General features: G+C 45.2%; 2 protein-coding genes across 5 annotated transcripts in view; both read right to left on the bottom strand.

Annotated features, from left to right (window-relative positions):
* RRBP1 (ribosome binding protein 1) overlaps window positions 1-13618 on the bottom strand; it is a 63953-nt gene extending 50335 nt beyond the window's left edge. The window contains exon 1 of the mRNA XM_066316405.1: window positions 13543-13618. The gene's annotated coding sequence lies outside the window, so the exon portion shown is untranslated. The remainder of the gene's footprint in view (window positions 1-13542) is intronic.
* Window positions 2451-27441, bottom strand: SNX5 (sorting nexin 5). 4 transcript variants are annotated; one of them, XM_066316414.1, is made up of 13 exons: window positions 27338-27441; window positions 20338-20442; window positions 19747-19857; window positions 19045-19166; window positions 18603-18726; window positions 17889-17984; window positions 16916-17021; window positions 16761-16836; window positions 15764-15803; window positions 15556-15642; window positions 14342-14501; window positions 13543-13628; window positions 2451-2561 (listed from the first exon to the last, which is right to left on the bottom strand). In XM_066316414.1, the coding sequence occupies exons 1-13, from the start codon at window positions 27368-27370 to the stop codon at window positions 2466-2468; spliced, it is 1242 nt and encodes a 413-aa protein (XP_066172511.1). In that variant the 5' UTR covers window positions 27371-27441; the 3' UTR covers window positions 2451-2465. The 4 variants fall into 4 exon arrangements, with proteins under 4 accessions (XP_066172511.1, XP_066172514.1, XP_066172513.1 ...); XM_066316417.1 differs by having other exon boundaries at window positions 27302-27412; XM_066316416.1 differs by lacking the exon at window positions 2451-2561 and adding an exon at window positions 12262-12823.
* Window positions 27442-27508: the final 67 nt, after the last annotated feature.

The raw sequence follows: 27508 nt of genomic DNA, 5'->3' as shown, positions 1-27508 counted from the left end.
ACATCTTGGTTTTGTGAGGATGAATGAAGAACCCATCAGGAGGGAAGAGGGTTTTAAACTGGAGCAGATCTCTGATCCAATCCACCATACACCGACTGATGAGACAAGACTGGGCAGAAAATCACGAGTGACAACCCTGATGCTGCGGATCCACAGTAATGCTGGTTTATCCATGCACATGGAAGGGAGGGTGGTATCCAGGCAGGAACTGCCGAGCAAGGCCCCCACAAAGTTAAGGCTTCTGAGCCTCAAGTAGGAGTCCCACCATCTTCCTTTGCTCCACATGGCAGCAGAGTGCTGCCCGTAGCACTGGGAATGTTGCTGATCCGAGAGGGACCATGGCTCTGCAAGAATGCTGGCAAGGGCTGCTCACTCACCTTATCCTGCCCCTGGGCAGCTGGGCTACCACAGACTCGGGAGGCTTAGAAAAATAAACTGTAAATCTGTAACCACTGGGATTGGCTGACTCAGGAAAGCACCAGGAGGTGAGAGATTAGACACATCATTAGCAAGAGCCCTGTTGTTTGCAGCTGCCAACAACCCCTCATACTTCAAGCCAAAAGCACCTCCTGTTTTGCAGGCAGGTGATAAGCTCAGTGCTCCATAAATCCCCAAAGGAATATTGCTGAGACCATGCCCCTTGGCATCATTACACAGTAGAAGAAATCATTGCTGCTCCCTCTGCTTTGTTATCCCATAGTCCCATCAAGAATCCTTCCTGCAAAGCTCCTATGAACGGGCTGCACAGAAAATAAATTCTTCAATTATCTGTTGCCTTCTCCCTGTGCAAATACCAGGCTGTTGATTGACCAGGGTGTTGGAGTCCAGGGCATTCCTTTGGGTGCCCTGGAAGGCCACAGTCCTCAGCAAGGAGGTTTGGGATTTGTACAGGGCGGTCTTGGAGCTGTACAGGGGGGAATAGACCCTAGCACAGAGCGCAGGAGGGCACTGCCTTTTGACTTCAGTCCATGGGAACGGTTTCCAACATTGAGAGAAGAATTACAAACCACACAGATGTGAAAACAGTAATTCAATTTAGTGGAGAATAAAAAATTATGTAGTTTTGAGTTTTTAGAATGTATGTACGTGGGAGACAAAATGAAGGATTTAGAGTGGTACCTTTGGTTTCCTTCTTCTCCCCTGGCCTCCATCTTCTAGTGACGGTGGCACAAAGTAGTTTAAAGAGACTAGGTCAGAATAAAATTGACCCTTTCAGTATAGATGATAAATATTGGAACATAAATATAAACAAGCTATTCGTAGTTTTCTGTATAAAGGGGCTGTGACATCCCACTGTGGGGGGAGTCGCCTCGTGTCCTAGCTGCTGTGCAAATCTCAGCTGAACACGAAGAACATTTTAAGATATAAAATAATAAACAACACAAAAAAATGAGAAAACAAGACCTTGAAGACTCCGCTTCTTTCTTGCGACCTAGCTCAAAGCTTTCAGAAGCAAAAACTCTTAAATACCTTAAGCTCAAGCACAAAAAACCAAACCCGAGACCAGGGAAGGATACAAATATTTACAGACAAGGTGAGGGTGGGAGCTCTGCCACACATTGTGCTTGTGGCTGCAGCTAGGCAGCAAACAGAGCTGCCAGGATACCTGTGGCCTGTGCCTGCTGCACAGACATACCTTGCAAACCCCAAATTCAGCAACAAGTATTCTTTTCTTGGACTGATTTCAGAGCATTTGGTTTAAAGCTGGGATGCTGATCTGAGAAAACAATCCTATTAACATGTCAAACAATGACAGGCCCTAGCAATAGAGGAGGTTCTCCAGCACAGGAACCACCACAACATCCGACATCAGGCATTGGGGGCTACAAGGAGCCTGCTGCCCAACAGCAAAGGCTGGCAGCATTGCAAGAAAAATGAGCAGCCACAAGAATCCCATCACCACCTCCCAGCAAATGCCCCAAAAGACCCTCCTTTTGTTCAGTCTTTTTGTTGTCCAGGTAATCCTGGAATTTGAATATTTCCCTGTCCTCACACAGATCAGCTGGGACAAACCAGCCTCCCACTGAATTAAAATGAGGAGGAGGCGGATTGGCTGGGAGTTGGAACCATGACTGTTTGGATGGTCCCTGGTGTGGCTTCAGTCCATGCAAAGGAGCTTCATTCTGCAGGTATCCGAGATTTGGGAAACAACATGGGTCAGACAGCACTTCCAGCAGCAGCAGGGACATGGCTGGAGGTAATTTAATAACACACAGACTTGGCCAGACCTCACCACAAAACACTTTTACATACCTTTAATTCTTTAAAGCAGTGTAGCCCTCTGCACATTCCTTTCCCCATTTGGAGACCTAAGTAGAAGGCACCCTGGGGTGGGTGGAATCTCTCTCATTACAGTTTTTGCAGGGACATTTATGGATTCCTCTTTGATCTGACCTTTGCAGCCATCCAAGGCCATTCTCCTGGAGTTTCTCCTTTTCCTGAGGCTGGAAAGCAAGTTGCATTTGTCAGGGAAGCACAGACTGCCTTTGCTTAACAGGGAGAATTTCACTCAGCCTTGCCTCAGTGGAAGAGCATATTCCTCCCAAATTTACAACAGGACCCTGTATATGGAAACATACACATTAAGAAACCCCCCTCCTACCTGCTGTGGTGTCCTTGTCACAGCTCATCACCCTCCACTTTCTGCTGTTCATTCCCAGCCTAGTGCTATGCTACAAGAAGCATCTCACTGAAACATGCCAAGTTACTTTTCCAATCCCTGTCCTTACTGGCTCCAGATAATCAGTCATGATATTGCTCTCATGTATCAGATTTCTGGGCTCCATCATTCATGGCAAGAACACCCATATGGGAGGAACGCATCCTGCATAGCCCAGCCAGCAGGCCTAATGAAGTGGCCAGGCCGGGATACAAGGAATGGTAAAGCCCATAGGGAGGTTCAGGGCAGAGCAAAGGTCTTCCTTATGCTCTCTTTGTGCCAGGCAAGCAGCTTGTCCTCCATCTGGGAATGGACACTCCTCATCAGCAAACACAACAGTCACGGATGTGAAGGGATACACCTCTCTGTGCTTGGATGAGAACACTGAAGACTCATTATTCCTGCAGCCAGGGGATCCTTGATTCATTCCAGCATTGTGAGTGACACTGTCTCTCCCCTCCGTTTTTCCCTCTTCAATCTGTAATTGTTCACTGCAGCATTACAACTCTTCCGTTTCAGCATTCCTACAATTCCAGGCCAAGGGGATAGACCCATTTTCTTGGGTCCAACTCTGCAGAGCAAAGAGCCCCAAAGATTCAGAGGGCTCGGGAAGCACCTGCTGCTGGGATGATCACACAGAGCTGGGATTGGGACTCTTGTACATGAGGTATTACACAAACACTACCAAAGGTCCTGTCTTGAGCAGCTTTGCAGCTAAGAGCACTGAGAAACATCTTTCTGTAAAGCCAGTGTACTAATGATGTATCCATGCTCTGCAGTGCATCCAGGCTGACATTATAGGGACATAGGGCCTCTTCCATAGATCTCAGCAGGATTTGATCTGCTCCCAAAGTCATTGTGCAGCCCAGGGCATTGACTGACTCACTGACCGATTCCCCATGGCATGCCCTGGACAAAGCAGCTCCAACATGTGTCCATCCAACACTGCATCTTCCTCATCTTCTTGGGAGAGCAAGGGAAAACATCTCTGAGCACTGAAAAGTCACAGGACTGTGCTGCTGGAAAGTGTTGGAGATGGGGAGTACTACCACACCTCTGGCCAAATTAGTGAGGAATCAGCACCCCACCATGCTGGCCCTCCCTTTGCAACCCCCTGGGTGACACACATCTCCCCACCTCTCCCCTTTCCCTGCTTTGTCAGGCCTTTGCAGAGCTGCAGGACAGCCACTAAAACAAGGACTGTGTAATTTCAGCCCAGAGCTTAGTCACTCACCCAGAAAACAAGCCTGCTTCCAGGACTGCCTTATCTTGTGACTTTGGTAGGCACAGGATATGCTATACATTGGCATAAAGCGGCAGTCAGAGCTCCCATTTCCTTCTCTCTGTTGAATTTTTAAGAGAAATGGTCTCTTTTAATAGTCCCTCTAGCGGTGTCCCCAGAAGTGCTCTACCTATCCAGCCCACAGAAGACCCCAGAGCCATTGTTCCAGGAGCAAGGAATGGATCTGGGGCTATCTGCTAAGCCTGCTCCCCAAGCCTCACTTGCAGGCCCCTTCTTATCTGCATCACCCACTCTGGAGCAGGTTAGTGAGCACCAAGCAGGAATATTCAACAACACAATGCCAATGTGCGGTAACATGATTTGTACATCCTTCCTGCTGTGGCTGAGGTCGGGGGAGGAAAGAGGGCAGGAAGATGTCACCACCTCCATCTTTCCCCAAAGCAATCTATCTCTCACCAGCCATCAGCCAGTGGTGTCCTCCGAGTGTCCTTGCTCCTTTTTTAGCTGTTCAGTAACCAAACAGAGCCAGGTGGTTTATTGGCAAAGATTTCCTCACTAAGACACAGGGGTGCCTGTCTCCCACAGAGAACTTCCTGTTTGCATTGTACCTCCCCCTGCTTGTTGTGTGCATCAAGGAAAAGCTCTGGCAGTTTAAGCCTTGTGTCCTCACACACCACGTGGCTTTTATGGTTAACCAGTTTCTGTAGACCAAATTATCCTGCTGGAGGAAAGCTTTTCAGCCAAGTGTTGTCTTTCTCCCTCCAGAGCACGTCCTCCAGCTTGCCATTTCACTCAGGCACACAATTACTACATGCACAGTCCCAAGGAGAGGGAAAATCTTTCATTTTCCCCTCTTCTACTCAAGCAAAGGCTGAGCCATGCACAGCAACCAAGTGGCACATTACATTTTGCACTTGGTTTTTTGTAGCCCAAAGGATTTTCTAAATCATCTTCTCCAGAGCCCCTTGAAATGTTTGACATAAAGAGATGGTGTGCCTATCGAAAATGCAAAAGATGCACAGACACAAAACCACCCAGCATTGGTGACATTAGCATTGTCTCCTGCCTTTCTCCTGCAGAACATCAAGTTCTTCATGTCCTTTTTACCAATCCATGCCACAAAGCAAGAAGATTCTGTCACGAGGTCTAACACAAGAGATTTGTTTACCCTGCAACAAGTTCTTTAGCCCTTCTTTTAATAAAAGGATGTCCTGGTCCTCTAGAAAATTAAAAGAACAGGCTCCATGCAACACACAGTTTCCAGAATGGTTGTCATTGACAACCAAATTGAAGATGAGCAAGACCATCTCTGTCTTCATTTATTGCCTTTTATTCTTCCTTTTGCACATACCTAAGGGACAAGCAGGGGGGTTCTTTTTCACATGATCTTGTTGACATCACTGAGTTATTTCTGTGTCACCTTGCACATTTTACAGGTCAAAGTACTAGAAACACTCTGAGAATCTGGTAGCCCTAAAGAAACCCAGCCAGGCCCTACAGTAATGGGTGAAATGGTGCCAGTCCAGCCTCAGAATGCTGTGCCCAGGGGTAAGCAGGCATTCTGCAACAGATGATGTGAAGCTTAAAAAGACACCCTCACATCAGCAAAGAGGAGCCCCATCCCAGCAAGCTGAAGACATCTAAACCACACAGGATTCCCAGCCAGTGATAGGAAAAAAAAGTAGCACAGAGGGTGGGACTTGATTTGTGCAAATATACCTAGGGAGGGTTGGTGGTGGAAAGGAGGTGGTGGCACTTCGTGGTCAGTCATAAAAGGAAGACATGGATCAGGTGGCCTCATGTTGACTCCAGACAGACGTCACAACCTGCCTTATTCAGGGCTGGGCAAACACAGCCAGGGAGCCCTGCAGGTGTAAATCAGTCTTGCGTTGACTTCAGTCAACACAGCCATGTCAGGTGACGTCGAAAGACTCTCTCCCAACGTGAGAAAAAGCAGAGCAAGAGGGTCGTTTGAACATTCTGCACTGCATCAAAGCTGAGCTGTGGCAAGGCTGGGAACAGCTGCAAGGGAAATCCTGGAGCAGCTTCAGAAAGGATACAGGAGTTCTGGGATTTTGACACTGTTGCCATCACACTGGGTGCCAAAGGTACCTTAAATTCACCCACAATGTCCCTGTGAGAAATTCCAAGAGGGATCCACAGAGACCTTGCTGTGTACAATGAGAAGCTGACGAGCACAGCTCCCTTTCCTTTCCAGCCAGAACACCTCACAGAACACCACAGTCTACTTGCAGGAGCTAACAAGCACAATGCCAAGGCTCCTCTGGAGCCTTGAAACAAGCCCAGTTTCATGAGCATCAGCTCAAAAACTTGACCCAGAAAACACTGCCAAGCAAAAGCTAAAGCTCACTAAGTCAGACACAGCCTTCTATTTTTCTGTTCCAAACACAACTTGGGGTTGCAATGGTATAGACAGCAGTGGGACAGAACCAGACCTGAACTAAACAACTGACAAACCCATCTCTGGAAGAAGGGAAATTCCTGATCCAATGATCAGTATCTACAGGTGATCAATAATCACTGGTGTGCATTAGTGGTAACCTGCTTATCTGGCCTCTGAAGCAGTCCATAGGCAAGAATGACAACCCTGGTGATAGGTGAGGTATTCATGGGTTGGCAGCATCCAGGCAGCTTGGCCTTTATACAGATTGATGATGTTAATTAACAGTGATGGCTTGACAAAGTTGGTTAATCCACCACAGGCTTGTCAGGTTTCAGCTCCTGAGGGAACTGGATCCTCCTGCAGAGCCTGCAGTGGAAAAGTGGCACCAACATGTCCTGGAAGATCTGCCTCAAGTCTCACCTCTTACCCACCTCATAACAACGGGCCATCTCTAAACATCTGGGTATTTGCAGGAACAGATGGCCAGCTGCTTGATCTGCACACGTGGCCCAAACTGGCTCCTACCTCCAGCAGCAGCAGCCAAGATATGTTGAAGATTCCAGGTAGAGAATGCAGAGTCAGAACAGCACAGAGGCCTGCAGCTCCAAGTGGTCTGACACAAGAAAAGGCAGAGAGGGAAGGGAGAGGGAAGCAGGAATGAGAGGAGCAGCAGAGTTAAAGGGAGAGGCATACACTGAAAGTTTGCTAAGTATCTTACTTCCAAGTGAACATCCCTCCTGCTTCTCACATTAATCAGGGCACTTAAAATTAGTCCTAACCAGCTGCTCCCACTTCCTTTGTCCAGCTCTTCTTAAACGTACAAGCAGCCCACTAAGAAACAGAGCAAATATGTGCAAAGATTTGCAGACAAAAACAGAGACCTCTGGAAAACACTGCATAAAAGAAAGCACCCCTCTCCCAGCACAGAGGCAGCTGTGCTTTACAGTAGGACAGTTTCCAATGTTTTTTTTCTCTGTGCAGACGAGAGATTTCCTGTCCTCCATGGCAACCACTTTGCATTTACTGAAGGAGGCTGTGCCAATAATCTCCAGAGTAGAATGAAAAATTTTAAAGTGGCGCTCCCTCTTAGCTCCTGGCTTTAACTTGCTGATGTTTTCCATACCCATGGTTCCAGTCCATTCTTCTACCCTCCTTAAAAGTGTTGCCAGTGGGGGAAAATCTCCAGTGCTGCACTGCCCACACACAGGGAGTTTCTCAAGCACTGGTGACACAAGTCAAGTGTGACACAAGTGACATTAAAGTCACCAGCACCTTCCAGCAAGAGCTGCCTGTGCACTTTCCAAAAGGATAAGGTTTTTGCTTTTTCCAACAAGGCACAGCTCCCAGTCTGAAGACAGTCCCTGTCATGAAACTGAAATTTGATGTCAGCCCTGAAATTTGATGGCCAGGTCTTCCTATTACAGGTTTAGAAGTAATCTTGCCACTCTTTCCTGGAAGGGAAGCACTCACTGGACAAGTGCTGGTCCCACAGTTCCAAAACACAGCTGAGCCAAACTAAGCCTCCCCAGCAAGGTGTCCTTCCCCATCCCCTCTGAGCTGCCCTTGCACAGTTCTGTGTGCTTCTCAGCTCCAGGGACACAGATTCAGTACAGTGACTTGGCAAAACCCCTTTGTTTTGTTTTGGTCCATCTCATGCCATTTTAGCGAGTTACATCACCTTGGCCTGAGGCCACATGAACATCAGGACCAGCCCAAGGCATTCAATAAGAGCAAAATAGGAGGGGAAGTGAGGCCATCCCCTTTCAGTGACAGTGAGCTCATGATGAAAATACATCCATTGCTGTCTCAAGTTTTAGAACATCTCTCATTAACCTCTTACACCTAAAGAGATTTTGTTTAGCAAGGCCTTCAAGGAGGAGCAATTCAAAAAAGAACTGGAAGCTCCTGATCAAATTATACTAAGCCTGAGGTATATTTTTAGGCTGAGCCACAGGTGAAATCTAAACCTGTGCTGTTTTTCGGAGTCAGGCTTTCTTCTTGCTACTTTTTTCTTTTAAAATCCCTTGGCAAAGGAGCAGAACAAACTTGATCCTAACTAATCCAGACATAATAAAGCAGGACATTGTCTGCAAAGCAGGCAGTAGTCTAGCATTAAACAGGAAGCTTAAAGTTCTTTTTTACTCCTGTTTTATTTCAGTTAGTCAGACTCTCAGGGACTTTTTCCTCACACGGACAGGAAAGTTTTTGAGTAACAGCAAAGCAACATTAAACACAAGGAACAAAAAGGGAATGAGAATCCCTTAACTTATAGCAAAGACTTCTACAGTCTTACCTAAAAGAGGTTAAGGTGCTGCAAGCAGAAAATGCACACAATCCACTGCTCTCTAGCTTTGAGTGCTGACAAGAAGCCAAAGCAGCAGCACAGGAGCTCCCACAATGCATTTCTACCTGCCCAGGACTCCAGCAACCTCTCTTGAAGAAAATGACCGTGCAATTCTACTGCCAGGTAAAATAGACCCACAGAAGAGAGCACTAAAAGTCACTTAAATTGACTGAAATGTTTCACTGCATTGGTGTGGAGGTAGAACAGTGACACATTGGCAGTTGCCACATCTGTACAGAAGAGCAGCAAACCACAGCCAAGGAACAGTCAAACTCAAAACCACCAGCACTCATTTGACTGCTTCCAAGAGCAGCTGATCAAGACAGCAGGAACCCTGGAGTGGAATTTCAGATTCAAGTTAATTTCCTGGATCTGACAAAACCTCCCCATGGAAGCACAGGCAAGCCCCCTTTTCTGCACACCACCTGAATTCCCTGTCCTGTAAAACAGGCACCATTCCTGCTGTCTAAGTTATGAAGCACTCCTAGTGGGGATTATTTTTAGCATGCAAGCATGAAAACCCAGCTGAGCTGGACTCTGATCTCAGCTGGGCCTTCTTATTGGCTTTGTAATATTAAAAGTAAACAAAAAGCAAAGCTGAGCCCACACCAGAGCTCAGCCACCAGGCAGTGTTTTGATAGCAGATGAAACACAAGTCTTGGTAAACAGTGAGCTGCAGATCCAAAGCTGCAGCCAGCCAGCAATCTGAGGGATGACATGGATCACCAGTGTCTGCACTCATTCACTGGTGAGCAGTGATCCGCCAATGGACCAACTTCAAACCCACTTCAGATATTCCACGTCACCAAGCAATGACGCTGGTGTTGAGGAGGAGAAACTAAACATCACTCTTAACTGTGCTCTCAACCATAGCAAGTGCTGTGAGAGCAGGCAAGAACTGAAAACTCCATCTAAAAACAGGAACTCTGCAGAGGTCTCTGCTTCACAGCACAAACAAGCAGCATCTCCCCCTCTGTTGAAAGAAATGCCAAGTCAGAAACTTAATACCTGCTGAGAAAACCTCCCCAAGTCCATGTTTTGAGAAATTCACATTTGCTATCACAAGTGTAGCACAAGGCAGGGCCTCAGATCAGAGCTCCCCAACGGGGTGTGCAATCCAGAAGAAAGATGATGGAATGGAGAAAAGCAGAATAAATTTGGATAAAGAGCATAAAGAGTACATGCCCACAGCTCTTCCAGGCTTTATGCATCCCAAAGGCACACAGAATGGTCTCTGTTTTATTTACCAGCCCCAGCATCAGTGATGTGTCTTCCTAGAATCATGACTACTTGCATACATCAGGGCAAACCAGTTCCTTCCAGAAGTACATTTGATCCTTATTTATTCCCTTTCTATGGCTCCAAACCCATTTTTTGCAGCACCTGGAATCACAGCCTTGTACAAGAGGACATGTTTTTGAGCCTCTCTTATGGGACCAGCTTGGTTCTCATCCACAGTTTTTCTACAGCTGGATGTTTAACACTTTTTGTAAACTTGACCAAACAGTGTATTTTCTTCTGCCCTCATTCAAAAAAGGGGAGAAGAACTGACATCTGCAACATGTTCCTTACTTTTCACAGCAGTTACCATCACAGCGATAAGGCCTGTGCCTGTTCTCAAAAGCCAATTTTTAACTCATAAACTAGAGGAACAAGCTTGTAAAGTTAAAGTTAAACTGCTTTACAGATGGAATCAGTAAATATACATTAGTCAATCCTTGTTTGGAACATCTATTAGACACTGATCTCATCTACCTCAACCAGCCTTTCAAATAAAGCCTCAGCAATATTTCTAAAAAACTTATTTTCATATTGATGATAGCCTGCCTTACCACACTGATTCACCCAAGCTGATCTTCATTCTGCTAAGGCTTTATTCAAGGCCCTGCTATAAGAAAAGTCAGGTCCAGTGATATTACATGCCTTAAAGGAATATTTCTGTCCTTCATTATGAGCAGGCTGCCTACACACACAGCTAATCTCTCATGTATCAACATCTGTCCAGCCACTAGGTAAGAAACTGGAGGATGCAGCAGCCTTTTCAACACTTCATCTCAACTCAGCCTGAGGGAAAACGTGGGAGCAAGTAACCAGTGGCTGTTGCAGCCTGCCACCCACTGGCCTCCAGCAGTGTGAGCTGTGCTGGGGCTTATTTTCCAAGTCAGCACGCTGAACTGACTGCAATGCACTCTTCTGGCACCAGCTGACACACAGCAGCTTCCTCCAGAGCAACACTGGCATTGACAGAGACTGCTTTACAGCTTTCTTGTAATTATTGAAAATTAACTGTCCCTACAATAACTGCAACATCAGTATAAAGCCATAATTAGAGCCATCTGAAGTGTTTAACATACTTTCAATCTGATCACATAAATATTTTGACTTGGATTAAGGTATGTCAAGAATTTAGAGTGCCAACCACGCAAGAACAGACATTTCATGGAAAAGCTCCGGAAAGGTATTTGAAACAGAAAAAGGGTCTCTCACTTTGCTTCAAACACTGCTACTGGTAGTGCATGAAACCTGCCATAGTCTGGGCCACTTCTGGAGTTGGGACATAAAGTGTCGCTTGCCATGGCAAACAACTGTATTCTTTCTCTGGAGAAAATAAGAAGAGCCTTTGAGCCAGGTTGAACTAGTTTAGGATAAACAGTATGCTTTTTTAAGAAAAAAACAAAGCTTTGCCAGCATGAACCATCCAGTTTGGGACCACTAACGGCCCCAGGACAAGTGCTGGAAGCTTATCTGACATCTATCATAGGAAGCATCACTGCCACCTACCAGCTATATAGAGGCCACATATATACGAACAACATGCTTATGGCAAAAAACTCCAGGTTGAAACTATTTCTGCCAAACAAAGGAAAAAGGAGTTCACACATTCTTCAGCTACTCTGCTGTGGAATGGTGTAGCTGGCACAAGCCGCTCAGTTTTCATGGAGTATCAAGAAGAAAAAGCAGTAGGTCACAGGAAAGTAAACCCTTAGAAACTGCCACTGAGCAGCCCATGCTCAGAGCTTCTCTGGCTGAAGCTGCTTCAGGCAGCCTGCCCAGAGCACAGCCACAGAGCCCACTTTGAGCATGATTAGAAGCTTAACCACACAAAATTAAGCAAGGCTGAGACACTCCTCTCACCCAAAAGCTGGGGTGGCTTTAGGACGGTCTGACTCACTGACCTACATCCATATATGCCAACTTCCTGTAAACTGTCCAGTAATGGCCCTAGGGTTTATGGGCTGAGCCATCTCAGCTATGGCAGTGTGAGCCCAGCTGTTTCAAGAGGTTTATATGCACCTTACAGAAGACTGGCCTGGCCTATGCTTCCAGAAGCCCTGAAGATTTAAAGAGCTGCTTGGTGCTAGTAGGAGGTGTAAAATTACTTTACAGTGCTGTACATGCAGCATAGTGGAAGAAAGCATTGTAGACAGCCACCCAAACAGCAATATGACTTGAAGTCCACACATTTCAACACCCATTCCAAGAACAATCCTCTTGAGTCAAATATTTCTCTCTAGTGCTCTGAAGAGCTCCAGGTGATGAGTAATTTGTGATAGTTCTGTGTCTGAAGCCTTTGTCACTTTACATTCCACAAATTCTTGCCATACAACAGCTTGTTGTGTCAAACATCTTTATTTGCTGTGTTGCCCAAGTGTACAAATAGTGAATGTAGTCATAGAAATTCAAAATATACTGTAGTAGAAATCTGTCTGGGAAGTGGAATGCTAAGATATTCACTTCAAAAAATTATTATCCTTAAGTCACTCTCACTTGCCAACTTTTAAATATATCAGGGCCATGAGGAGATAGATTATGATCCTGCAAAAAAGGGAGTTCTCAGTAAACTTTTTCTGCTAGATGAAGTCAGTGAACAGCAAATTAATTTCTTACATTTGACTCATTTTGAATTATCAGCCAACAGGATGTTAGCTACATCCAAACAAGTCATACACAATTCAGCTCCCGTTTATACCAATAAAGTCAATTTATCACTATCAACATACTTTAGTATTAGTGAAACAATCTCAGTGACAATATTTATTTTAAGCTAATGAAGTCAAGCCAATAAGTTGGCCCTGGCTATTGAGTGCAATTGATGCTTTTGTCACATTTTCAGAGTAAGACTTCTCAGTTCTTGAACAAGTCAATACAACTCTGCAGGAGAGACACATTGTTCTGCAAAGGAAGAGAATTAGTTTCAGATGAGGATGACTGATAATTCAAATCCTGCCTTTCACAATGAAGTAGCTTCCCAAATAATGGGTCCATCACAGGATTTTGTAGCCTGTGCCAATGCTAAACATCTACTATGAAAGCATTCAAGTGGTAAAGAACCAAAACCAGATCACACATTCTGCAATTTGCCTCTTCCTGCAGGCCTGCAACCATGACTCCATTTGTGGCAAGGAAAGGGGCAAGAGCTAACAAGAAGCTTTTTGGGCCAAACTGAGCAGTGTTGTCAAGGCCTTTGTGTCACATTCCAGTTCAGCACAGAAGCAGCTGCCTGTGGTAAAGTCCAGTTCTCTCAGGGAGCAGGACATTAGACTTTCCTTCTTCAAAGGAAGCTGAGGATGCAAGTTACTGCTTTGTTCTCTACACTAAGTTAACAGACCCTTCAAGCCTGCCTAGCAAAGCTTGGCAGAGGCTGCTGTAGAGCCATGTACCATCGACTGACAACCCAAGTGACAAGTATTGACAGCCTGACAAGCTGCAGGATATGCTCCTCTCCCAGCACTCAGGAGCACTGGAAGCAGCAGCTCCCTCTAGACACAGTAGGGGTCAAACCTCACAGATGAGGCTGCCTGATGGGAAGTCAGATGACCCAGCAAATCCTCCCAGTTACACAATACTCACTTCTCTCAACCCATGCCTGTTAAATTCCAAGGAGAACACACCTTAGCATGCTTTATTTCCAGTTCTGCCATTTCAATTAAGTTTTTGCGGAATGCTGCTATTCTCTTCTGTTTGAAGCTCATCAGTTCTGTAGAAAAGGAAAAAAACAAAGGTAAGAGAGCTATATGAAGTGTGACAAGTTTCAGGAGTTCTGTTGTGCAGCTCAGATTACAGTATTTGATCAAAAAAAGTTCAACAGTTAGTCGTGCTGTTTTTAGACACAGATGCAGTCATCACATGACACACAGACAGCTTAAGACAGAAAAGCTTTGTAGGAAGACAGCTGGAATAAACCAGAAGTAAGCCACATAAGCTCTGTGAGAGCCCAGAACATTTAAAAACCAGATACACTAAAGAAGCAGCATCTGTATCATGAAAGCATATTTCCTCTGCTTTATATTGTCCAAATAGATAAATAAATATAGACCTATACTCTAAGAACCAGTGTTTGAAACTCTGTATAATGCACTCAGCTGTACTGGAACAGAGCAAAATCCTGTTTGCACAGTTCTGACTGACATAATTACTTACATTCCAGTAGTTACATTCACACAGAGGCTAAGTTCAGTCCAGAAATACTAGGGGCTTATTTATAAGGTTGGTGTAAGTACTGACACTGCTCTGCTACAGAGAATTGTTTTTAAAAATGTTTAGCTGCATTAGTTTTACAGCATCTATCTCTACTGTCCTTGGGATGTCCAGACTATTTGTTCAGGAGTCTTCAGTAGCTGAAGGTCAGATGAAGACCTAGACTGCATTAAGCTCGCCTTTAAGCATAAGTACAGCAAAGCCTTGTTTTACCTTGTTTAGCAGATTCTGAAATCTTTTCAAACTTCTGACAGCAGTCCTGTTGATGTGCCTCAGCCAGCCTGATGTCCTTGCTCTTTAGTCTGGCTTTGTCTAGAGCTTTGTTCGAGTTCTCATAGTCAACAAGAGCCCTGGTTCGTCTGTACAGAAGATCCTGAATAGATAGAAATAGCACACCAGAGCGTTAGCAGGACTACTTCCCAAACTGAGGTTACAATCACGTTAGCAGTAGGAGGTTTCACTTCTTTCAGCACCAGATCCTGCTTTTTCCAACAAGCTATTACAGTCTGCTCTTGATAGCCTTTTACAGTGCAGCACTACATTTTCAGGACAGCCAGTTATGCCTTAGGGAAGGAAGTCTAATGGCTACTATAGGAAGCGTTTCTTCCCTTAAAGCAGTTTATCCTGCTGTAAGGTGGATCTCTCCACTAAGAACAAAAAGCACTTTCTGAATTCCTTGAGTCTACTTCCATCAGACATTTAATTTGTTGGAGATCTGACAGTTTGACCGAAGGACTGCACTAACCTAGACAAGAGAAATAGTACAGGTCTCTGAGCCAAGCCCTTCCTAGTGCAGCAATATAGTTGTGATGTCTAAATAACAGTACACCCCACTGAGGGAGAGTGTAGTGGATGTTCTGGAGTACCTGACATTACAGTTAAGACACTAGACGAAGAGGCCAGTAGGTTGTACCTTGAGACCTTTTTGCAGCATAGTCATCCCTAGTCAAACCAAGTTTTGATTAGAAAGGAGTTACCAGCATAGCTTTTCAAGTCATATCAGTCTACCAAATCCAGACTCGAATAGCATTCACAAGTTGCCACATATTTGTGCTAAGGTACTCTAAAAATTCTGAAGTCAATTCCAACTACCAATTAGTCATTACTGATTATATTGGCAAGTCCATGAGTACTCAGGCAGGGGACAGGAAAGAAACTGCTGCAGACTTAAATTCAGTTTGCTCTGACAGAAATTTAGAGTTCTGCCACTTAACATGACAAAGAAAAATTGGTCCAAGGTCTTCTGTAAGTGGCTGGGCTCCAGCTAGCTAATATATAGCTTCTATATTCTGCTGTGGTTTAGGAGTCTCAGGTTTCTTAGGCAAAACATGGGTCCACTTGCCTGTCTTCTTAAAGCACAAAGAATACCACTACTGAGTCATGCTGTCCATGACAAAACTAAGCTTCATAAAGAAAACTGTTCTCACCTTGGCAGCTTCTATATTGAGCATGTAGTATCTCAACAGTTCAGAGAGCTTTAAGTCTTCATCAGATGAAACTCTACTCTCTACCTTCTGCAGAAGGGGAAAAAAAAACCAAACAAAACCAGTTAGTTGGTGTGCAACAGAGAACAGCAACATCCAGTGTCAGAGATTCTTCTCCCCCGACACCTGCCCCTAGCAGAACCTCTCTTACCCTAAGTTTCTCAAAGAGTTCTGCAACTTTCAACAAGTACCTAGAGAGAGGAAAAAAAATGCATAAGTAAGTTTGAGATACTTCATAGTCTGATAAATGTTAGGATCAATTGGCAGGAAACCAGAAAGCTGAAGGCTGGAGTTGACTCCTGTATACAGATCCAAACAAGGCCTCAAAAACAAAACAACAAAAAAACCCCAAACAAACAAAAAAATGGAAAAAAACCCCACCACCAACCTCCAAAACAAACCAAAAAAACCCCCCAAAAAACAAAAAAAAACCAAACCAACAAAACCAAAACCACACCACCTAATTTAGGCAAAGACCTGGACAAAAGGTTCAATGTGCTAGATTCCAGCCTACCAGTGTAGTACAGCTGAGCAGCTCAACACCATTTAATATAATAATGCTGATCTCCAAAGGTATTGGGGAGAATTTCCCTGCTGCTATCCAAGAGGGATGAGCTGATTTGTTTATTGAGCTATACACTGTTATGACAAAGTCTTGGTAAATTGACAGCAAAGTCAAAAGGTGGAGGAAGTAACTTCAAAAAAAGGTAACTAGGTTCCTCCAGCTCAAATATCCCCTACCATTCCGGAAGTGCAAAGGTCCAGAAGATAGAACAGACCTAGTGTAAACTGACCTAGTGCAGTTATATTTAACAGCACATTAGAACACACGCCAATATACCCTTTCTTCAGGGGTCTCTAGCAATTTATGACCTGAAGAGAATCAAGGAAATTTCTGTTTAGAAGGAGTTTGATGACCAAAGAACCTCTAGGCCACAACTGGCAAGTGATCAACTAGCTCAGAGTTAGGTGCAATAGATAACATCAGGTCTGCCACAGCAGGAGTGCTAGAAGAAGGGAAGTTTTAATGCCACTTGCTTGCAACTCAAGAAACTCAAACCACCTATGATGCAACCCTCTGGATTTTACAGAGGAAATCTGGTACTCCCAGACTCAGGATATGTTTATGAACTATTAGAACTGCTTACTTTTTGATAACTGTAGGCTCTTCTAATGCCAGGCTGTTCAAACAAGCTGAGGTATAAATATAGTCATCTGCAACATCTGCAAGAACAAGACAAGGTTTTCAGGCTGAAATCAGCAAAACTGCATGATCTCTTGAAAGGGCTTTGAAAAGATTCACTTTTATGAGATCTTGTCATCTTATCTGCTTTTGCGCATGCATCCTTGATTCTGTTGTAGTAGTTCACAAGAAAAGTCTTCTCTTGCTCAAAAAAATCTTCTACTTCCTGAAAAAGAATATGACCTGTTAAGTCAGTAACTGCAGAACACCAGCTCTTCCCTATTTTAGGAAGGGACAAAGAAAGAACCAGAGCCTGGGCCTGAGCTTGAGGCCCATCAATCTGTGAAAAAACTGTTCAAGATGTGAGCCAATGATTTGACATCCCAAGCCACTTGGCAAACTTCTTCCTCACTATGCAGTGAAAATCAAGTTGTTGCTCAAATACTGATGCAGGTTGTCTGAAGTAGCCAGTGAGCTGGTACCCGACAGCCCCCAGGACTCCCAACTGGAATTTAATTTCCTAGCTGCAACACTGTAGCTAAAGACTGAGCAGTTTTCAAGCTTGTTTCTCATCCACACCAAACATGATACATATTGTAATGTTTCATGACACTGTGCATAGGATGACAAGCTTATTGGGAAGTGCTGCCATGGCAACACAACACAAAAGCTGGAGCAAGACCAGTTACAGAAGTCTTTGGTATTTTGGTATTATATTGTCTAGTATAAGCAGAAACCCATAAATCATGTCTGTTCAGAGCTCCAAAGTAGACAAAAGCCACAAGCACATTTCCTGAAGGTATAATTCCTTCCTTTCCACTAGTATCAGGTACTAAGGCAGGTCTTCCGCATCCAGAAACTTTAATTATACACTGAAATTGAACAGCCTAAAGCTACAATGTCTTATTTCTATAGAAATCAGAATAAATACAGGCTACTCCTCCCTCAACTAGGAGAGCAGTAACAAGGCAGGTCAATGTCAGTAGCTGAGTCTCATGTCTGCAGCAAGCCTGAAGCAGACAGGAGTAACTTCCCTGGAGCAGCAAGCAAGAAACAATCAAGATTAGGGTAAGAGACAAAGCAATAACCTTACCTTTACTCCAGAGAAGAGGACCTCGTCAGCACTCTTTACTACACTTTTTAAAAAGCCGCCAAACATCTCTTTAGTGTTTTTCCTCCGAACACTCAGCTGTAACAGAGAGGCCAAGCAGCTTTGAAGTTGTACCAGGGTGGGAAAAAGGTGACTGTTTTGACACTTGCAGTGTAATAACATCCTTTACGCCTAGCATATGTCAGAGCAGGTTGATTTTCAAGCCCTCCTAAGGCACATATAAAAATGTAACACATGGCTTGGCTACAAGTAGTTCAACTCTTCTGTGCCACGGATTTTTCCAATTCCCACAAACAGCTCAGTTTCTCCTTGCATATCTTGAATCAGCATCTACCACTCAATCAAGTGTGATGAAACAGACGCAGGAGTGGCTTTAATATACCTCCATTCCTCCATTTTAGGACCATGCAACACAGTGCAGGTATACCTGAGTCACACATGTTCCCAAGATAAAGACATGCAAAGGTGGCTTCCTAACCAACTTGGCAAGGATTTAGAAACACTGTGAGATTTATAACAGAGAAAGGGCTAGAGGTCAGGCTTTCATTTTTCAGTCATCTCACAGAAATACTTCCAATATCTACTTGCTGATGCTGCACATAGATCCACAGAACATTCTGATTGTGCCCAGCAAAAACAACAACACTCCTAACAGTTTGCCTCGCTTGGAAAGGGAAACAAGGAAAAAAGTCTCACGTCTTGGTCATACTCCAGGAAAACATGGAAATTGCGATCTTTGCTGAGCACAGGATGAGAAGCAATCCGCTGCAGGAAGATCTCATGTGATGAGACAGTCTTCTTGAAGACAGCGAGGTATTCACTGCAAGGAAACAACAGACTAAGATCCTCTTGTACTACCTTCTTCAACATACAAAGAATTGCTTTAAGTTTATCCCATGAAAATATTCAGCTGCAGACTTCTGAAATAGCCAGCTCATGAGAGTGAAGCTGCTTTCAATCTCTTTAGCTAGGAAGTTTTCCAGCTTGAAAGTTGGAAAAGCTGGGCAACTCCCCAGCTCCAGGATTTTCAAGACACACTTCAAAACAGTGACACTCAAAATCAGCTATCACCAAATGAGTTGCTCTCCTAGGAGGCTTCTCTAAATGCAGCTTTTGGCAGTAGACTCATTTTACTTACGCTTCCAGCTCTTGCTTCATTTTGGCAAATTCTTCTTTTGTCATGGACACTTCTCCTTCCCCCAGTTTCTGCATCTTCTCTCTAGGACCATCAAAGTCAGGCTTTGAAGGTGCTGGAGGTATCTAGGCAGGGAATTGGTTAGTCATGGATATTAGCAAATAACGTTTTCCAGGACTACTTCTGGCCTTCTCTAGAAGGAGACTCTTTTGCCTGGTCATGGGAAAGTGTAGTAAAGAGTGAACAGTCTAGGAATTCTAGAGGCACATGGACATCTAGGTCCCTGGTTTGTGTTATCCCTGCTGCAGGAAGGAAACCAACCCAGAGAAACAGCTTCTATAATCCACCCATTGCCAGCCATGTCCTAAAGAATCATGATAGGAAGGAAAGCCCACATTTAGTAGATTATTTCAGTGTGCTGTCTTCAGGCAGATACTAATACCAACACAGAGTCAAGGACTCTCATAGCATCTTTTGCTGCTCCAAGCTATATGGAAAGTTAACACAAACACCATCCCACTCAAGTGAAGTGAGAATTAAGGAATTAAGACTTAATTAGGAATTAAGTCAACAGGAAACACAGGGAACACTCAAGTCACAAAACACCAGTAACACTGGTAAAACATACTTCATGCCCTTATTAGTAGGCGCTTTAGATTGCTACAGTTTTTCCACTTAGAATAACATGCTTTAGCAAGTACTTACAATGAGTCCTGCATACTCTTCAGTTTCAGTGAGTGTATCGTGTAACCACACAAAGTCTTCGTGCTGCCTTGTAACTGAAAACTCAGGGCTTTGAAAAGCTGGCAGTGTAGTCTGGAAGAGAATATATAGAAGCCCTACTGTTTTGTAAATCAGTGCTTTTAGAAACAGTTCTGTCCATTTCCAAAGGAAGCTATTCTGCTTACTAAGAGCCTTGCCCACTCCCTTTTAGCTGAGCTGGCACTTATTCAACAGTACCACTAAGGAAAAAAAAAGTACTGTTGTAGAAAAACATTAATGCAGTTTATTTTGTGACATTTCTCAGTAGCTCACTTCCTACTCCCCAACCTTCTGGTGTCTAGCTAGGATTCCTTAGCAAAGCCAACCTAACCATCAGCTAGTTGTCTCTGTTTAGAGAGGGGAATCCTACGAAATCTGAACTTTCTGCATATATATACACATTCTCGGGCCACCTCTAAGTGGAAAATCTCCATTGAATTTGAATTTCTTCATTGCCAAGCCCATCTTTGCAGGTGTGTGTGTGCTGCAAATACATCAGTTACTTGCACAGCCTCTTTCTGTCCATGACCTTACCTTAGTGTGCACAGTGAACTTCACTCTGTCCTTTTCACTTAGAGCATCAGGGATATCAATTTGGAGAGAAGGATCAACATTCAGGTCAACAGATACAGACCTCAGCTGCAAGAGAATTCACAGAACAATCCTTGATCAAGCATCAGGTGGGTTTAGTGAAGTTGACTGATCATCAGTCACAAACAAGAACCACACCGCACTACACCCTTGCCTTCAGGGACACACATATGACCAGAATTCCTTTCCCAGTGCTTCAAAGAGCCTTAAATTGAGCCAGCATCTTCCTCTGGGGGCTTATTTCTTCATTTATTCCAACAGCCTAGACCCAAGACATCATTTCATGAATACCCAAACTTTTAAAGAGCAGTGGAATAGCTTTCTTAGTAGATCCTCCAGCTTACACATGAAAACTGTGTTCTGAGAGGGCCCTCCCGTACTGCAGCCTAACAAATCATTGCTATTTTCTGCATAAGGGAGAACCCACCAGAAATCAAGGTCACAACACAGGAAGTTTCCTGAAGAGTGACTGTAAGAGCCAGGAGGAATGCTGAGGTTATCCTTTGGAGAGAATTCCAAAGGCCTTCTCAGAAAAGCAGGCTAGAGAACTGCAGCAAGACTGCTAACTCACCACTCTGCAGCACAAGCCATACCAGCCAGAAGCCTGCTCCTACCACTGCTACATACACCAAATTTCAGCACTCAAGCCCACAGGCAAATGGTGCCAGGATCTGGGCAATCCTATCATATCACAGATAGCCAAATGCTGCCTCAAGCCTCTGTAAAGATGCCTAAAAACTGTTGATAGGCTACCTGTTATAAGATGAAGCTTTGCTTCCAAAGTGCTCTGGAAGCTGCCTCCCCCTAGGCTGGCCATCTCCAGCCCAGATCTAGTATGTGACAAGTGTCTCTGGCTGCCTGCAGAGGACACAGCTGCCAGGACAGGGAGCATTTGCCCTGCCACTGCTCTCCCCTATGATCAGACAGCTGTGTATAAGTAAGCGATACCCCAGCCACTGCACCCTCCAAAAACACTTCTACCTACTGCATCCTGACTGTTAGCTAGAATTAAAAGGAGATAGGTAGCAGATAAAACTTTAAGCCTTACAACTATGGAATGACATTGCATGCAGCACATTAAGCTTCCCAGAAGATGAAAAGGACAGAATGCCTTTAGCCCACCCTGGGCATTGCCTTGGCAGCAAGCACACTTACAGAGCACAGTTCCTAGCAGTCCCAGGGACTGTCCACATCCCACAGGACATGGTGGGACTCCAAACTCTACAGGAACTCCAAGAGTAATCACTTCCCTCCAGTCACTACTTAGGACAGACAATTATGTTCCCATACAGGCAGGTAATTCTGATCCTTGCTAGGAAAGCACAGGCCAAACAGAGATGCACAGTCCAGAGGTCACTGACACAGGTTTGGGCAGAAGCTGCTCCACTCAGGCACTGCAGGAAGGACAGGTAGAAGGCCACCAGTGAGGCAATAGTTTCACTGCAAGCTCAGGTCACTGTCTGCTGCCAAATGAAAGGCAAGCTGGTTGGTGTTTCCCACTTCCCAGCCAGATAACACTGCCAGCCAAAGCAGCAAGATGCAGACCCCAGTGTTTCCTACTTACTTCTATTTGCTGTCCAAACAGGATCAGCAGTGCTAACAATATGAACTGCTGAGTCTGGAATGTATGATAAGCCAAAGGAAACCATTTCCTCTCAGCTAAACTAAGGAAATGATTACACAAATCAGATAGTCCTGAATTTGTGAGCTTTCTTATTAAGTCTTGTGGAGAAAGTAACCCATGATTAGATGCTGTCTAGGCCCCTCCATGCCTAGTAGTTACCTACACAGGTGACAGACAAACATGAACATTAGGTAGTCCTGCTTGGTCAGATTAAAGCAGTTAACATGTCACAAGCATGTGTTTCCTGGCACCCTGCACAAACTGCAAATAGGACCTGGAGCTATATGAACCAAAGATTGTAAGATTCCTTGGTCTGCTCTAGTCCTGTGAAGGTCACTGTGGGCTCCTAACTCCAGGCCAGAGACTTTTAAGATTACAGAATCATGGCTCAGACTACAAAGGAAACATTCATGCTGACTGACTTCAGGAGGAGGGAGTGCTTAGTTTCCTGATAAAAAGAGCTGGAGTAGCATTTGTCCCCTGAATGGGGGGGAAGCAGGAAGCTCCACTCCTGTCAACACAGCTCTGTAATGCACTGACTCAGTGAGCACCCATGGCAGATGTCTCACACTAACCCCTGACCCACACAAGCACCTGCTCTGCAGCACCAACAGCTCTGCACACAGCATGCCACCATCTCTCCTACACCCATCCTACAAGCAGGAATGGGGACCAACCTCCCCATGGTCACATGAAGGCTGTGCAGAGCAAAGGAATTAAATATCCATCTCCAGGCCCCAGACTTGTCCTTTCACCACAGCAGGCATTCAACCCATTTCCTAGGTCACCACTCCATCTTAACTCTCTGGCAGCTCCTTCATATCCAGAGGTATTTCTCTGCTAGGATATCACTGTGTCCTCCCTGGACTCCAAGCAGTGGGGCAAGAGAACTGAAGGTTCCCCATCCAGTTATCAGAAACTAGTCTGCCACTCTATACCCTCAAGGGATATAATCCAAGCTCAGCAGCTGGGAGGGGATTATTCCTCACTTGTAGCAGATGCCCAAATAGATACAGAGGACACACAAAATGGAAACAGCTGCATTGAGCTGCAAACTGAAATACCCTCCCAAAGCCAGCACACTACTCTCACTTTCAACTCTCATTTCTCTTTCCCAGAAGCAGCTTCTGGTTTGCAATGACTCCAGAAATTGCTACAGCTTCTCTGACATCTCCTGCTTCTAGACTGAGGACTCGTCAGAGACTTGTTTCAGAATTCCTGGGGTTTCTTGAGGATTCAAGCAAAACTACTCCCTGTTCAGTACAGATACTTTCCAACTGGTAAATCAGAACAAAGCAGAGCCCTTCACAATAACATAGATTTCCTACTGGTTAACATTTCTAGGTTTCAGGACCAGAAGACTAAAAATAGATATTATGGTACTAATAAGGACGCCATAATAAATACCTGATGTAAAAACCCCAGAAACAGGTAGAATTTTAGAACATTTGCTTTTTCTCTATTTGCTAAGAGATGCTAGGAAAAAAAAAAAAGTTGGACCACTTAAATACAAGGCAGTGATGACCATCAGCTACCCAGACTTCTGCCTGACAGCCATTACCTTTCTGATCAGGCCTCACCCAAATGCAAACACATCTTCATGTTTGCAGACACGCAGTGGAAGGAAATGCCCTCAGCCACTGAAGTCTCTTAGTTCTGGTGAGAGGCCTGAGCTGCTGCTTTTACAGTTCCACCCTTTGCAGTTTTAGCATCAGCTCTGGATGACTCGGTGTCACTTCTGCATTCTAACAGAATCTGCCAGTGCAAGCAACTGTGTACAGCTTCTGACTGCTAGTGAAATACGTATTTGTTCTCAAAGACAGATTAACCCAGGGGTTTTCCACAGGCTCTTGGAAGAAGCAAGGAGCCCTTCCACAAGGGCTCACATGCCAAAGTTTTCTGCTTTCCTTCTCCCCTTACTGATTACCTCCCTGCTGCCATTCAAGCAACAGCCCACAAAAAAAAAGACTTCAGCAGTAATTACATCTGCCACTACCTAAAATCCATTACTTTTTACAGAGCAGGCCTTCTAATTAAAGCTGTTTAGGTGCTCTCCAGAGAGCAGTAAAATACCACGATGTTTTCTGGCAGTTTATACAGAGCCCTCAGCTCCAGAGGGCCTTATTTTGGCACCCAGGAGTTAACCACCAGAGGATCTGGCCAGGAGATATCAGCAGCATTAGCTGCTGGAACTACATTTTAGTCATATTCAGCACAAGCAGCTTAAGTTTCCTTTTAATCAGGACACTAAAAGTACATCTGAAAGTGCACTGCAGGCATGCAGCACTACAGAGAACACATGTGAAGCCTGGATTTTGCAGCCTTTGTGGCAGGCTTGCTGTCACCACTCTGACACTGAGCTGAACAGACCTGAGGTGGTCTGGTTACACACAACCATGAAAATTGAAGCAGTGCCTACTTATGCTATGGAAAATGCTTCCCCAAATTTGTGACTTCCAACTGGAGAATTCCAGTGATGCAAAGGTTTAATTATTTTGCCTAAACCACTGATGAAGAGTAAGAGCTCAATGTAGTCACACTGAAATGACATTCCTCAGCAGGTGCAGTGCTTGCCAAGGAAGCAGAAGGCCCAGAGCACCTGTTGCCTCTGGTTGTGCAATAAACTGGCCCTCTCCTGCCAGAAGCATCTCTGCATCACTCTCTGCAGAAATGTGCAAGTCACATGCTTCCTGAGAGAGGGAAGGACTCTATAAACATTCAAGGATGCCACATTTCAAGAAAGTCCTTGCTGGCTCACCCTGTTCCACCAGCAGAAAGCAGGACACCTCCACCCAAGCCACAGCTTCCTCAGCTGGAAGGGTCAAGCACAACTTTGGCCATGCAGGGCAAGCCCCCCATGTGTCTGCAGAGCACAGTCTGAGGCTGAGCACTCCTGACCCAGCTCAAATGGAAATTGTGCAACAGCAGCAAACCCCAAGAAGGCTTTGCTGACCTCCCACAATAAGGCCAGAGCTCATGGCAAGGAGTCTCAGGAATATGGCAGCCACACCGTACTGGCTTCACTTTCCCTTAGCCCAAACTGCTGGGCCAGCTTCGTAGAGGCTGTGTGTCCTTGAGAGTGCATTATCCCTATCCAGGAGCTGTCACCTTGCTAGCAGCTCACCTCCCCACTTGATTTCAGGCTCAGCAGCATGCAGGAGCAGGTTTTTTGCTAAGCACAGGCAGGGTCCAGAACAGTCTCATTCCTTCCAGAATATGCAGCAGAATTTGTCCAGCAGTCACCATTTGTGAGTGATAACAGCAAGTCCCAGGCCATGAGACAACATCTTGTCTTCCACTGATTACTTTGAGAAAGAGGGGCTAGAATACATGCTCTCAGTATTTTGATCCAGAGCATTCTAACTGCAGACTGAAGCCTTAAAATACCATGAAGCCACTGACATAAAGAAATACCAATGTATTTACTTAAGCTTAGCTTGGAAGTCCCACCACTTCCAAATTCTGAAGTGCCTTTTTTTCCCCCCATGACAGATTACACCTTATTTTCCACTGCACTTCCAACCACCCTTATCTTACCCTCCCTTTTCCTACATATCCTGATCCTCTCCTGCTTTGCCACTTCAGGGTCAGTTCTTAGTTTATACTTAACAGTGGCTCCTATTTAAGTTAATACCTAATGAAGTTTCCCTTACAGGCATGAGTTTTATCTACTGGTCACACACCAGTTCCAAGTTGCTATTTCTTTGCCTAAACAGGAACAGACAAGATAGGAGCATTTCTATCCTCCCCTGTGCTGCTGCAATCTCAAGACAGCCTTACAACCTAAAACAAGCTAATCTTTGTCCATTCAGCATCAGAGTTTAAAGCTACTCCAGTCTCTACCACAAGAACATTTTCCCCTCCCCCCAATGTTCCTGTCTGAGTTAGAAAGGCACATAAACACTCAAAAGTTACCAATTGCTGCAAGAGAGTTGATACGTGACCTTCCCCTCCAGTATTCTCCAAGGACAGACACTTTAATACAAAGAGCTTCACATGCAGCAGAAAAGAGTTAAAGCACCAGCCACCTCAGAGCTCAAAGCAAGTTATTAGAAAATGCTTCTTCTACAAAATCTTGACTGTCTTACTGACTCAGGATTGTTTCAAAACAAGATTCATATGGAAAAGAAGCAGAGAAAAGGAAATTAACCTGAAATCAATAAAGGCTAGCGTATTTCTAGCCCTCAAGTTAGCTAATATACGTGCTCAAAAAAGCTGGAGAAAACACAGACTGAAGAGACTTTCAGCACACCTATCAGCTTAAAGCAAAGTCATCTTCCTGCCAGTGAAGCTTAGTCACAATGCAAAACCACATGCAGATGTGACAATATGAAAGGCAAATAGTCAACTTGCTGACTCTTAAAAGGCTGCCTTACCTTCTTTTCAAGGTGTGTTGAGGGTAGTTATTAAACCAGGGAGTTTAGGTAGGTTAACCCAAGCAGCTCATCCAGTAGAACAGATAATTCCAATCACTGTTTACACTACATAAACATTAATTCACAAAGTTCCTGTTTTAGCATTTCACTTGCATTTCCTCTGAGAAGTTGAAAGTCTTAACATTAGGAAACACCCCGTGCTGCTTTAAAGAGGAGACATGAAGCTCCTTGGCACTTACAGCTTCAACACTTCTCCAGAGAAAGGAAAACCAAGCCAGCTGCTGATGTGACAGTCAAGGGAAAGGGGCACCGCAGGTGATGTGACAGCTGACAGCCTAATGAACGCAGAGCACACAGCCAGGAAGGCCGGTCACAGTCACAGCAGGCAGCTGACCCGCTGGGGAAGAGCAAGTTTAACCCCCTGCAGCACAATCGCCTCCAGCGCTTCGCCCGCAGTGCCCGGGGACAGGTCCTGGCGAGCTGGTCCTGCTCCTGCATCACCTGCCAGGCCCACTCCCCGCGGCTTCAGGGCCCCGGCTGTCCCCCTGCTCCCGCCTCGGACAGAGTGCAGCCCGCACTGGTTCACGGCAGCTCCACAGCCCTTCCTTCCTCCTCCTCCTCCTCCTTCCCACTCCGGCTTTAATCCTCCACACCCCCTTACCTTTCCCTGGGCACATTTCCCCTCACGGGCTGCTCCCCACCATCACCCGGGCACTCTGAGCCCCTGCCCTCAGGGGACCTCGGTGCGCCAAAGGAACGAGCACTGAGGCGATTCATATTAAAAAAAAAAAAAAAAAATAGTAAACGAAGCAAAAAATAAAAGCCTGTCACTGTCCCAGCGCTGCCGAGGGAGAAGGAACAGGGAGCTCCCTCTCACGCCGCGGGGCCAGCTCGGCTGCGCCCTCACCTCCCGCCCCAGCCTGCCCGGGGCCGCCGCCCTCACCTTGTCCTGCACGTCCTCACGGAGCAGAGCCATACCTCCGGACGGACACAACCACCCCACACCTTTCTCTTTCTCCTCCTCCCCGCCACCTCCTCCTCATATAACCCGGGCGGAGCCGCCGCCGCCACACCCCCTGAGGGGCGCTCGCCATCTTTGGTGAGGGCAGGGCGC

The sequence above is a fragment of the Sylvia atricapilla genome, chromosome 3 (assembly GCF_009819655.1).
Source record: "Sylvia atricapilla isolate bSylAtr1 chromosome 3, bSylAtr1.pri, whole genome shotgun sequence".
NCBI classification, from domain to species: Eukaryota; Metazoa; Chordata; class Aves; order Passeriformes; family Sylviidae; genus Sylvia; species Sylvia atricapilla.
The sequence above is the reverse complement of the archived record's forward strand: the minus strand, read 5'-3'. Positions and strand labels throughout refer to the sequence as shown.

What these genes read in the sequence shown, in the direction of transcription:
- SNX5 (XM_066316417.1), bottom strand. Translation starts at nt 27,370, where the DNA reads ATGGCTCTGCTCCGTGAGGACGTGCAGGACAAGGTGAGGGCGGCGGCC. An exon ending in ATGAAGCAAGAGCTGGAAGC is followed by an intron (nt 18,727 to 19,044) that starts GTAAGTAAAATG and finishes GTTTCCTTGCAG; the next exon opens with TGAATACCTCGCTGTCTTCA. An exon ending in TCAATATAGAAGCTGCCAAG is followed by an intron (nt 14,502 to 15,555) that starts GTGAGAACAGTT and finishes CTATCTATTCAG; the next exon opens with GATCTTCTGTACAGACGAAC.